Raw genomic sequence first — 12,131 nt, forward strand, 5'->3', positions numbered from 1 at the left:
ATTAATAAGTCAGGATTAGTATAGGCTGTATCTCCATTTTTTGGAGAAGGAAAGAGATTAAATCACAAGCAAGCAGAGATGGGGTAAGATCAACGCCAAGGCATGTAGAGCTCTCCAAAGAACCAGGAGAAAGAGAGAGAGAGAGAGAGAGAGAGAGAGAGAGAGAGAGAGAGAGAGAGAGAGAGAGAGAGAGAGAGAGCGGAAGAAGGAGGAGGAGGAGGAGAAGGAGAAGGAGGAGGAGAGAGAGAGAAAGAAGAGAAGAGAAGAGAAGAGAGATGAGAGAGGAGGAGAGGGGAGAGGAGAGGAGAGAGAGAGAGAGATCTTGTAGTGCTGGCACCCTGGATTTGAACTTTCAGCCGGTTCATCAGTGCGGGATTTCTGGTAACCCAGGGGTAGACAACCAAGACCATCCTACTCTGTAGTCGCGCATGCTTGCAAATTTTTAATAATGCACTTTTAAAAACTAACGGGGGTGGGGTGGGATGGGATGGGGGGCGGTCTTAGGCCCTGGCTCACAGAGTTCGTGTGCAAGCCAAAGCAGACCTGGTGAGTCACCGCCACCGCGGCCGCCGAAGTTTGACGAGACCCTGTGGGGTGCCAGGCGCCCCATACGGCGCCCGGAGGTTCGTCCCGACCCCTGGGCACGTCCTTGGCCGCTGGCCACACTTGCCTACCGGCGAGGGACCCCCCCCACCCCCGGGCCTCGGGAGCAGACTCCTCCCCCGTCTTTCCGCGCGCCGCGGCCCTGACCTCGGTGGGGAGCGCGCAGCGCGGGGGGGGGGGGCAGCAGGTGTGGGGTTCAGGGAGCCGGTTGGGGGCCCCAAGAGCAGCAGCAGCAGCAGCAGCCACTGCAACAGCCTGGCGGCAGCGGCAGACCTGGCCCTGGACCAGCTGGCCCGGCGCCCCAGGAGGGAGGGAGGGAGGGGGAGGAGGAAGAGGGGAAGGAGGAGGAGGAGGAGGAGGAGGAGAGGAGCAGTCAGCAGGCCCGAGGAGGCAGGACTTCCTGGTGTGGGGGTTGTCAACAGACCAGAAAGAGAGCGAGCGCGGGCGACGGCGCCAGGCGCCCGGGGGCAGCGAGCGAGCGGGCGGCCGGGCCACGCGGGAGGAGCCTCGCACGCCCACTCGCCGAGGCCGGCGGCCCCCGGGACAGCGGCGCGCCGGCCGCCCCCTCCGCCGGCGCCCCGAGACCCGCGGGGCTCCCCAGGCCGCGCCTAGGCGCCCCCGCGGAGCTTCCTGCTCGGCTGCCGAGCGAACTTTCCCCGGAGATGGGCGGCGCGGGGCGGCGCGCCCCCCGAAGACGACCGGGCAGCCTCTGAGAGCCGCCCGCACCCCGCGCTGCCGGGGCCCGAGCGCCCGGGCCCAGGGGGAGGACAGCCCGGCATCTTGGGCGCCGGGACCCCCCGCTCGGCCGGCGAGGTAGGGCCCCTGGAGTAGGGGGGCTGGGGTGGCGGACCCCGCTTGGCCTCCTTCCCCAGGCCGGGGAGCCTTTACTGGAAGCTGGTGGCCGCCGGGACTTGGAACCCCAGGCCAGAAGTGCCAAGTTTGGGGGGCGCAGCTGCCTCTTCCTGGCTCGGCGCACCCCGCCGGGACCTTGGTCTCTGCCGTCTCTGTCTCTTTGTCTCTGGGTCTCTGGTGATTTCCCCTTCCTCTCTCCGCGCAGGGCTCCCCAGAGAGGAAGCCCCAGAGGCGGGCTGCCCACTGCTGACACTGCTCGCTCTATTCGGGCTCTCTCTACTCGCTCGCTCACTCATTCTCGCTCTCTCTCCCCAGCTTGCACACGCAGCTTTGGAGTTGGACTCGGACAGCAGCAGGACAAACCTGGCCTTTTCCTCGCTTTCGTGCCCCGCTCTCTGTCTCCAACCGGGCACCCCCAGTTCCCCCAGGCCCGCCTGCCATGTCGAACCCAGACGTCCCTAGGGGCCCCGAGGCCCCCGCTATGTGGCCTCCCTGCTCCAGGGGTGCTTGAGCCTCGGTGCGGAGCCCCGCTGCCCCTGCCCACCTCGGCCTGCCCGGAGCCCCGGGACGATGAGTGGAGGGAAGAAGAAGAGCAGTTTCCAGATCACCAGTGTCACCACGGACTATGAGGGCCCCGGGAGCCCAGGGGGTGCCGAGCCCCCGACCCCTCCGGCCCCCACCCGGCCCCCACCCCGCCTGCCCAATGGAGAGCCTAGCCCGGACCCAGGGGGCAAGAGCACCCCACGGAACGGCTCCCCGCCGCCCGGGGCCCCTGCCTCCCGTTTCCGTGTGGTGAAGCTGCCCCACGGCCTGGGAGAACCTTATCGCCGAGGCCGGTGGACGTGTGTGGATGTTTACGAGAGAGACCTGGAGCCGCCTAGCTTCGGCCGGCTTCTGGAGGGAATCCGGGGGGCCTCGGGGGGCACGGGGGGCAGGTCATTGGATTCCAGGTTGGAGCTGGCCAGCTTGGGCCTGGCCACCCCGGCCCCCCAGCCAGGCCTGTCTCAGGGCCCCAACTCTTGGCTGCGCCCGCCCCCCTCTTCCCCCGGACCCCAGGCCCGCTCCTTCACCGGAGGACTGGTCCAAATGGTAGTAAGCGCCGGCAAGGCCAAGGGGGAGACGCCCCCGCTATCGGCCTCCCCACCCCAGCTTCGCCCCTCTGAGCCTGGGATCCGGGACATTGAGGGCATGTCCTGGGCCTCCACAACCCTGCCCTCGCTGAGGGTGGAAGTGGAGCCCAGGACCTCAGCAGCCGGGACTCCACCGCTGTCCAGAAGGAAGGATGGACCCTTGCCGCTGGGGATGGAGTTGGTGGCTCCAGAGGAGACAGGGCAGGTAAGAGAGGGTCTCAGGGCAAGGGAGAATCCTCTTGGGGATGGTGCTCACCCACGGTCTCAGCCCTGGCCTGCCCTCCATCCTGGGCCTCCTGTCTCGGCCTGCAGGCCGCACTCCCACGACCTGATCATCTGCCTATCTGCTCAGTAGCCTCTCCTCTCTCTTCCTGTCATCTCACTTAGAAGTGGGCCCATCCTGCCTTGAGAACTCCTCAGGGGCACCTTTGTTTTCCCATCTGCTTTCCTCTGCCCCGGCCTCTATCTCCCAGGCCTGTAGCTTTTTGCCTTTGCCCCTCTATCAACCTGTGGCCTCTGCACTCTGACCTTCACCTTCTGTCTTGGTCTCACTCCCCCTGACTCAAGGAGTTGAGGGTGGAGGGCCCAGCAGGGAGGGGTTGGGGGGACCTTTGGGGAAGGTAGAGGCCAGAGGTAGGGGTCCCACTGCAACCCTCTCTCCATGTCACCCTATCCGGAATGTGGGGTGGTCAGCCAAGCCTCATTTTTAGCTTTGATCCAAGTGTCTCTTCCTGAAGAAATGGCTTGGAAGTGTGTGTGTGTGTGTGTGTGTGTGTGTGTGTGTGTGTGTGTGTACACTGCAGGAATGGGAGGCTTGCTAGTTCCCACCCACCCCCAATTCCCCAGGTCTCCCCAGGGGATGGCCACCATGGGTGGAAGCAGTGGAAAGCAGCCACAGCTGAAAGCCAGACTCAGTGCCACTGAGTCTATGCTGACCCGTCCTACCCCATAGGGCAGGGTAGAACTGCCCCTGTGGGCCCAAGACCATCACTCCCCAGGGGAGTAGAAAGGCCCCTCTTTCTCCCGGGAAGTAGCCATGACAGAGTTAAAGCATCTGCTCTTTCTGCTTCCTGTCTCCAAAAGAGGAACACGTCTGGGGGCGGGGTGCCCAGGAGGCCTGGGTCCTTGGGGGTGGGGTGGGCAGCTAGGGATGAACGAGCTGGATGCTTCTGTCCCAGAGGAGAAAATAACACCTTGGGTCGTTAGCATGAAGATGAGAACTTTCCCCCCTTCCTGGCCTTGGGCACAAACCACAGTATAAAAATAACCTGAGACTGGATGTCTGGGCCTTGTCAGGACTGGTCAGGACCGGCTCCCCCCACCCCCTCCTGGCCTCCAGCTCACATCTCTCACACACAGACACCCCCACCCCACCCCTGACTTTACTTGAGCTTTTCTATTCAGCGCCTACCAAGGTGCTTTCCTTGATGAGTTCCCTCTGCCCTGAGTCTCTGCTGTCTTGTCTTAAGCCATGCTTGAGCTGCGTGTGGGGCCCCCAGAGCCCGCTCTTCCTTCTGAGCGTCACCAACTTGCCCTGCCCCTTTGCTTCTGACACCGGGGTGACTTGACGGTGTCTCTGCTTAAAAGACCCTTCTCCTTTCTACAGTGCCCTCTGGCCCTGAGCAGATGTGGGCAGTGGGGAGGGGGGCCAGGGGGCCAGGGGCAGCACCTGGACTCCTTCCTCGGCTCTGTCCCTCTAACCACCCTGGACTCTCTGTTCTTGGCTTTTCCGAGAAGCTGGGGCCTCCCAGGGCCTCACAGAGGCGTCTTGTTCCTGTTGCCCCCGCCCTTTTGCAGCCGCCCCCAGTGCCTGTTGGGCTGTGTAGGCCCACGCCCAGGCTCCACCTCTCCCCATCTCGGTACCCCCCCCCCCCACACACACACTACAACCCAGGCTGGAAACAGCTGGGCTTCACCTGGGTCCTACTGGGACGGCTGAGAGGAGAGCCAGCTTTCCAGGACTCATTCATTCTGCAGAGAGCCCTTCAACCAACTAGAAGCCCTGTTTCTCCCCCCACCCCCACCCCCACCCCACTGCCAAGCCAACCTTCTCGCAGGGGAAAGATAGTAATGCATAACTTCAGATACTGGGAAGGGCTGTAAAAACATAAAACGAAAGCGGGTCAGTGGACTGGCGGAAAGGGCGCTCAGAGGAAGTGACATGTGGGTTCAGGTGACAAAGGAGTCTTTGGCGAGCCCCTCATGACTAGGGGATCACCGGCTCAGCGGGAGGATCGGCTGCTGCTCCTTCCAGTTCGCAGGATGGACAGCTCTGCAGGCCTTCACCCAGGGAGGGGGGCTGTAGAGGGACTTGCTGGGGCCTGGGGAGGGAGGGAGGAAGCCTTTGAGGCCAGTTGGTGGGTGGCCTGTTCCTTGCTCTCCATGTGACGGTCCCCCTCTCTCTCTGCTTCCAGGTGCCCCTACTCGACTCCCACCCCAGCTCCCCAGCCCTCTACTTCTTCCCCGATGCCAGTCTGGTTCACAAGTCCCCAGACCCCTTTGGGGCGGCGGCCCAGAGCTTCAGCCTGGCTCGCTCCATGCTGGCCATCAGTGGTCACCTGGACAGCGATGATGATAGGTAGGTCGTTCACTTCACGTGGAGGGCCGTGAAGTTAGTCCCCACCCGGCGCCCCCGGGGGGAAGCTGCCGAGGAGTAGGTGTTCATTCGTCTGCCCCCCGCCCCCCAGGTTGCGTTTGGAGAGAACTTGTTAAAGAGAAGTCTGGATTTGTTGATTTGGGACCCACTCCCTCTCTGTGGGGAGAGCTGGGTGGGACTCCCTGGCTTAGGACTGTCGAATCATAGACTTTTTTCGAGTTTGAAGGGAGGCGTTGTTGTCCAATTCCAGAGCTGTTGCAGACTTAAGAGATCATCTGGCAACCCCAAGAATTCAGGAGCATATGCGCCAGAGCCTGGGCTAAGCAATCCATCTCCTCTCACTTCCTCCCTCCCCGCCCTCCTGCCAGTAACTTCTGGTCCTCTCTTAGGGATTGCTCGAACATCCCTAGTAGTTCCCCAGGGTTTTGCTCCGAGAGTGGACGTGGCCAGCGGGCAGAGTTAGGAACACCCCGGGGGCGGGTGTTGTGGGAGAGCATGGCGGAACCGAAGAAGGGCCCTAGGCTGTCTCTGGGTGCATTTTGGAGGGCTCTGCCCCGGTTGGTGGCCCGGTGGGCAGGACTTCCCGTCGAAGACCAGGTTTACACATAGGCACGTCAGCCGGCTGGCAAGGGAAAGAGGATCTCTCTGGGAAAAGAGAGGGCAAGGCTCTCTGTGGGCTGGAAAGCCAGGGGAGAAGGACGTAGGGAGTCACCACTTTTGTTTGGGGACATGAGGAGTGGGACTTCCCGTTTGAGGCCCTCGAGGGGAGGGACTTCCTGTTTGGAAGGCCCTTAGGGGTGGGATTTAGCCAGGGAGTGGGTGCAGGCAGGGGGGACCTGTTCCAGTGGTGAGTCCCTCCCTCCTGCCTACCTCTCAGGGGGCCCCACCCCCTAGAATCAGAGCTTTCTCCCCCACCCCAACACACACAAAGGGGGTCTGAGAAATTGGAGGGGGGGGCTGGAGCAAGCAAGGATGGGGAATGGGGTGGCCTGGAGACAGCGGATGGAGGGCAAAGGGGCTGGTGGGGGTTTTGGAGAGAATGGACAAAGCCCAGTAGGGCCTGGCAGCGCGTGGGCCCCAGCGCTGAGCCCTGTGTGAGGTGTGAGGTCTGCCAGGGCCAAGAGTCACCTGCTGTATCCTGCTATTCTCAGCTCTTCCCACCCCTCCCCCTCCTTCTGGGGAGGTTCCCTGGCAGAGGGCGACTGGCCCTCCCCCATCCCTGTTGATTTCCTCTCATGGCCTCCTGCTCTCACTGTCCTAGAAGATTCTGCCTCCACAGGCCTCATCAGCTCTGTTCTTCAAGCTTATCCCCTCCCGTCTTCCTTCCCTCCCTCCGTTGCCACCCCCTCTCCCCACACCCCAGTCTGACCGGTCCGGTCTGGCTCCCAGCCTCCACTTTTCCCAGCTCTCAGCTCCAGGGCTCCCCTACTCAGCCCCAGCTCCTCCTGCCCCACCCTGCTGGGCCAGCGGGTTTGGGTTGGCCCCCCTACCCACCCACCCAGGCATGGGACACGTAGCCCTTACCTCACCCTTCCGAGGGCCTGGAGTTGGTGAGGGAACGCAGTCCAAATAGCATGGAAACTGCCCTTTTGAGAGGAAAGTGGGCTGGGATGTTAAGTGCCCAGACCCCAGATGGGGAGTTTGGTGGGGAGGGGGGGAGGGGGGAGGCGATTCCAGAAGCTGTGGCTGTGGATCCAGACAGAGGGTGCCTGGGGAGTCCAGACCGTTCACCTGCTCCTGGTTTGCCAGAATGTTCCAGAGGGCAGGCCTTTGGGAAAGGTGGAGGGAGGCCAGCCTGCGAGTGAGATCTGGGCTTCAGAGAGAAGGGATCTCTAGCACTTGGGGAGCAAAAGGTACACTGAGCTATCCTGTGGAGGCCTTGGGTGACACAAACTGTCCGCATGCTTGGCTGCTAACGGACGGACGGAAAGCTCCTGGAAAGAAAGCCCTGTAGATCTCATTCTGGAAATGGGATAGGAAACCCCTTGGAAACTCCGGCTCTGCCCTGACACCTGTGGGCTGGACATGACGTAGCCTCATTGCTGGCCCCGGGTGGGGTGTTTAACCTTTGAGTCAGGGGCTACTTGCCGTTGTCCTCAGGTGCCTTCAAGTTGACCCTGTGCGGCACAGGACACCCAGCCCAGCCCTGCGCCGTCCTCACCCTTGTTCTCATGCCTGAGTCCGTCGTGGTGGGCACTGTGTCGTCCACCCTGTGGAGGACCTTCCTCTTTGTCGCTGCCCCTCTGCTTTACCGAACATGATGTCCTTCTGCGGGGACGTGGTCCCTCCTGACCACACGTCTAAAGTCCGTGAGGCCCAAGTCTCGACGTCCTGGCTTCTGAGGAGCGTTCTGGCCTTACCAAAGCCACCCTGTGCCCCCTGCTTCCCAGAGGAAGGAAGGGAGACTCGGAGGAGGAGCATTTTAGTCTCTTGCTCAAGGTCACCCTGCTAGTATGTGACAGGACTGCAATGGGAACCCGGGCCTGACCCCCCACACCACGATCCCGCTCTCCTGCTGAGGTGCCTGTGGCTCATAAGGCAGAGGGAGGCCACCGGGGGAGTCACCGTCCCCAGGATGCCCTTTCTGTCCAGGCCAGAAGCAGGGACAGCTCTCTTCAGTGGGGCAAAGAGCCAACCCTCCTCCCTGCCTGGTCCCGCCCCAAAGGCACCACAGATCCGGGAGGGAGTGTGGACAGGACAGCCAGATGCCACTTCTGTTGGCCCCTAGCCCAGCCCCTGGGGGCTCCTTTAGAACACAGCCAAGAAGCAGGGCTGGCCCCCATTCGTTCCCCAGGATCAGAGCCTCCCTACCTCTTCCAGAGGTCCTGCTGCTGCTTCTGATCCTAGGTTGAATGCTGTTCTGTTTGACCTTCACAGAGGAAGGCTAGCCCCTCGAGCTGTCCTGGCCCCCAGGACTCAAGCGGCCTGCCAGGCTAGGTCCCCACTTGTGCAGGTCATACCTGCATGCCCCCCTCCAGGGACACCCCTCACAACAAGATGGCAAGCAGCATCTTGAAGAAGGGAGCCTTCCTCTGCCCTTCACAAGGAGCTAGCTGCCTCTTGGTTTTGAGAGGCTGGATCCCTTCTACCCACCCCAAACTTCCTGCTCCTGACCCTACGCAGGAATTCCAACTCTGCCCCCAGCCCCTGGCTCAAACCAGTAACAACAAAATACCTCACTGCCATCCATTCCATTCTGACTCATAGCGACCCTGTAAGACAAGGTGGAACTGCCCCTGTGGGTTTCTGAGATTGTAACTCTTGATGGGAGTAGAGAAAGCCTTGTCTTCCGAGTAGCCGTTGGTAATTTCGAACTGCCGGCCTTGTGGCTAGGAGCTCGCCGCTTAACCACGGTGCCCACAGGGGCTCGCTAAAGGAGAGCGCCCTTGTTCGAGTCCTGGCCCCTGGAAGCATTAACATGAGACCCTGAGAGTGGAATAGAGCTTTGAGAATTCCTAAGCGCTAGACAAACAAGAGAGTGCCATCTGTCAGCCAACAAATGTTTGTTGTTGTCTTACTCTTTTATTTCTGGCTAGGGTGAACCACTTACTTGGCATCTCCACCCAAGTCAGTGTCAGCCAAAGCCAGGCCAGCATTCCCGGCCCTGTGACTGTGCACCTCTGGGGGCCCAGTGTCCACGTGTACTAGGGGCCAGTGCCGTGGCTCGAAACCACTCAAAAGTGTCCTCCCCATAGGGGGCGCAGGGGCCCTTCTCCTCCCACCCTGATGTGCTCACTCAGGCCTGGCCATCCCCTTGGTTGCTCCTGGCCCCCACCTGTCTGCACCTTCCGCACCCAGAGCCCCGGCTGGGCAAATGGAAAATTCCCAGCTCCCTTCTGGCCGCAGGGCCCCATGTGAGGTGACCTTGACTTGAGGGCTGCAAGGCCCCCAACAGGGAAGCAGGTGGGAGCTGACCTGGAGAGATGGCTTGACAAGGGAGTCTAAGGGCAGGGGATGGAGCTTGTTGGGGGCCCCCAACCCTGGAGGGGGTAAACTGGAGGCTGGAAGGCAGGATTCTGTAGTGTCGTGACTGGAGAAGGGAGAAGCTGGTGTGGGGAGGCGGGGGCCATAAAGTGTGGGATGACGGTGGTGGGGAAGGGGAGTCAGCCTTGGAGCAGGGTAGAAACTATTGGGCCTTGATCTAAGAGAACCCTGGCTTAGGTCGACAAGCCCTCCAGTCTGGGGCCTTGAGTCAGGCCTGGGTCGACCTCTGGTGGCCACTTAGCAAACAGCAGTCAGAACCTGCTGCGGCCAGTTTCTGGCCGGTTTTGCCTGGCTCTGGCTTGTGTTTCTATTCCCAGGGCCCCACATCCAGCCTCACCTCCCCACAATCCCTGCTCCCTCCAAGACCCCACAGCCAGGTTCCTTGGCCACAACGGGATGTGGGTCCCTGAGGGGTGGGGGCCTTCTGGTGAAAGGGCCTCAGGCCCCTTCCTGAGATAGGCTTTGTGTCAGTGCCTGGAAGACCATAGCCCCGTCCCCCACCATTACCCCCACTCTCAGTCCCCTACCTGTGCTGAGGTGGAGTGTAAGTCCAGAGGGGACCGGTGGGTTTCCTCCAGTCTGGCTCTCCTTCATCTTCATAGCCCTCTCCCTGCCTCGTGTCCCCACAACCCCTCCCCTGTGCCCAGCCACCAGCTGACTTCCCTCAGCTGGCCCCCTCCCCTCCATTCTGGGACTGGCGCCAGGGTGAGAAGGGGACACTGGCACTGGCATGGGGCCGTGTCTGGGAATTCCCGCCCACCATTGGCACTGGTGGGAGGGGGGTCCCCGTGTCCCTGAGGAACCAATAGTAGCCGGACCTGGCCCTGGGGGGCGGTGTATATCTTTCCGACAAGCACCCCCAGCGCACTGTCCCCTCTCTGCCTGCCTGGCACCAGCCGGGCCCCGCGCTACCCGGGGGGCTCTGAGCCCCCCAGGGAATCCTCCTGACACAGCCTTCTAACCCTTAACCCTCCGGGATGACCCAGCCAGGCGTCTCGGTCAAGTCCCTGGTGTCATCTTACGAGACCCGAGTGGTGGGGATGGCTCCCGGGCCACCCCGAAAAAGAGGCTGTGTCTCCTCTCCTTGCTCGCCTCGGGGAGCCTCCCCCAGCAGAGGGGCATCTGGACCCTCGCCCTCCTGGGGCCTCGGGGGACCTGTGCAGCGGCCCTCCGCCCGCCGGGGGCTGGACAAAACCCTTCTGTCTCTCATTCTCTACTGTCACAGGTACTGGGAGGGGCGTGGGGGAGGCGGCTGCAGCACAGGTGGCTTAGCAGAGGCCAGGGCCTGCTCCGAGAAGCGCCTGGGTGGGCCGAGGTCTGAGCTGGCCCGGCCTGGTTTGGTGGCTATTCCTCCTTCTCATCCCCAACCTCTCTGTCTCTCTCCAGTGGTTCCGGAAGCCTGGTTGGCATTGACAACAAGATTGAACAAGCCATGGTAAGAGGAGTGATTGGGGCCCCGGAGGTCTGTGCTCCATGTGTGGATGCCCATACACCTGCCCTCTTTAGCTGTCCATCTGCCCCTACTCCTGCTGTCCTTCCTAGGCCATTCCTGACACCCACCGCCTCAGCCTGCTCCCTGCAGGATTCCACCGGTCCTCCCAGCCCCTCCTGAATCTTTGCTGCCCCTTGATCTAGACCTGGTCCCAGGCTCCCCCCTTGTCTTTGAGCCTTGATTGTCCTGCCCTCCCACTCCCAGCCCCCACCTCCCACCTTCTTCCCCAGGGCCCCCACCCCCCATCAGGCGGGGAGCAAGATGTCCCATCCACCCAGGCCCTCGAGGTCCTGGGCCAGGGCTGACCATCTCCCTGTCGCTGGGTTTCCAGGACTTGGTGAAATCCCACCTCATGTTTGCGGTCCGGGAGGAGGTGGAGGTGCTTAAGGAGCAGATCCGGGAGCTGGCCGAACGGAACGCTGCGCTGGAGCAGGAGAACGGGCTGCTGCGTGCCCTGGCTAGCCCTGAGCAGCTGGCCCAGCTGCCCGCCTCAGGAGTCCCGAGGCTCGGGCCCCCTGCACCCAACGGGCCCTCCGTCTGAGCAACCTCCCTACCCTCACAGTGTGCCTTTGGGGGCTGCCAAGGCTGCGGGGCCTTGTGCCAGCTGCCCGCCCCCTCTTCCTATGCAGCTTTAATGCCTCCTGATCCCCATGCTGGGAGTTCAAGGCTCAGTATCGGCGGGTCCCCCAGCCCTATCTTCCCATAGCCCCCAGGGTCTGGGCTAGGTGCCTGCGGGCCTTGGCAGAAGAAGGAGGGCCCAGGATGGGGTGTTAGAGGGCACCCTCCTCCATGAGGGGTCCCAGCCTCCCCCTCCCCCCTCCCTTGTGTCATTGTTCTGGGACACCCCCACCACCCCCCAACATGAGATGGCTTGAGTGTTGGAGGCCTGGCAAACATGGTCCCCCCCCACCCCAATGCCTTGTTCCCCAGCAGTGCCCCATCTCCTTGGCCCGGGGGAGGGAGTATGGGCAGTATCTGAGAGTTCGGGGATTCAGGTTGTTATTAACATAATATAATTAAAAAATCTGAAGAAACTTGAATCTGGGAGCTGCCATCTCTTTGCTTGTGTCAAGTCTGGGGTCCTGTGCAAGTGACTCCCCTGCAGGAGTTTCCCCCACCCAGGAGAGCTTGTCCCACCCAGGGAGCACGCATGTGGTGGCGGGGAGGGAATGGAGAGGCAGAAATGGAGTCCACAGTGCCCGGTCTAGGGAAGAGCAGGCAGAGGAGTTTTGGTGTGTGTGTGGGGAGGTGGGGTGTATATTAGGGCCCACGTGTGCTGGGGGAGAAGGAAACAATGAGGCCTTTGGTGATTGTGCAGGATCCACCCCCCAGGTTCCCAGAGTGTCCCCTCTGTGGGCTGGATCCGGGTGGCTGCTTGGGGGCGGGGCGAAGGACCCTGAATGGGCCCCTTGTCTCAGAGCTGGGTGTGGGCCAGACTCTCTGGGCACACGGTGCCCTCGCCAGGCCTGGCTGT

The 12,131-nt window shown here is 62.1% G+C and overlaps 1 protein-coding gene across 1 annotated transcript; it reads left to right on the forward strand.

The window, feature by feature from the left end:
- Positions 1–988: 988 nt before the first annotated feature.
- On the forward strand, positions 989–11,691 carry TSC22D4 (TSC22 domain family member 4). Its single transcript, XM_075564960.1, has 5 exons — positions 989–1,416; positions 1,771–2,790; positions 5,000–5,163; positions 10,552–10,600; positions 10,989–11,691. The coding sequence occupies exons 2-5, from the start codon at positions 2,026–2,028 to the stop codon at positions 11,196–11,198; spliced, it is 1,188 nt and encodes a 395-aa protein (XP_075421075.1). The 5' UTR covers positions 989–1,416; positions 1,771–2,025; the 3' UTR covers positions 11,199–11,691.
- The last annotated feature ends 440 nt before the right edge of the window (positions 11,692–12,131 follow it).

The sequence above is a fragment of the Tenrec ecaudatus genome, chromosome 12 (assembly GCF_050624435.1).
Source record: "Tenrec ecaudatus isolate mTenEca1 chromosome 12, mTenEca1.hap1, whole genome shotgun sequence".
NCBI classification, from domain to species: Eukaryota; Metazoa; Chordata; class Mammalia; order Afrosoricida; family Tenrecidae; genus Tenrec; species Tenrec ecaudatus.

Coding starts and splice junctions, on each gene's coding strand:
- TSC22D4 (XM_075564960.1), top strand. CDS start 2,026: ATGAGTGGAGGGAAGAAGAAGAGCAGTTTCCAGATCACCAGTGTCACC. Junction 2,791..4,999: donor CTCCAGAGGAGACAGGGCAG/GTAAGAGAGGGT, acceptor CTCTGCTTCCAG/GTGCCCCTACTCGACTCCCA. Junction 10,601..10,988: donor ACAAGATTGAACAAGCCATG/GTAAGAGGAGTG, acceptor CTGGGTTTCCAG/GACTTGGTGAAATCCCACCT.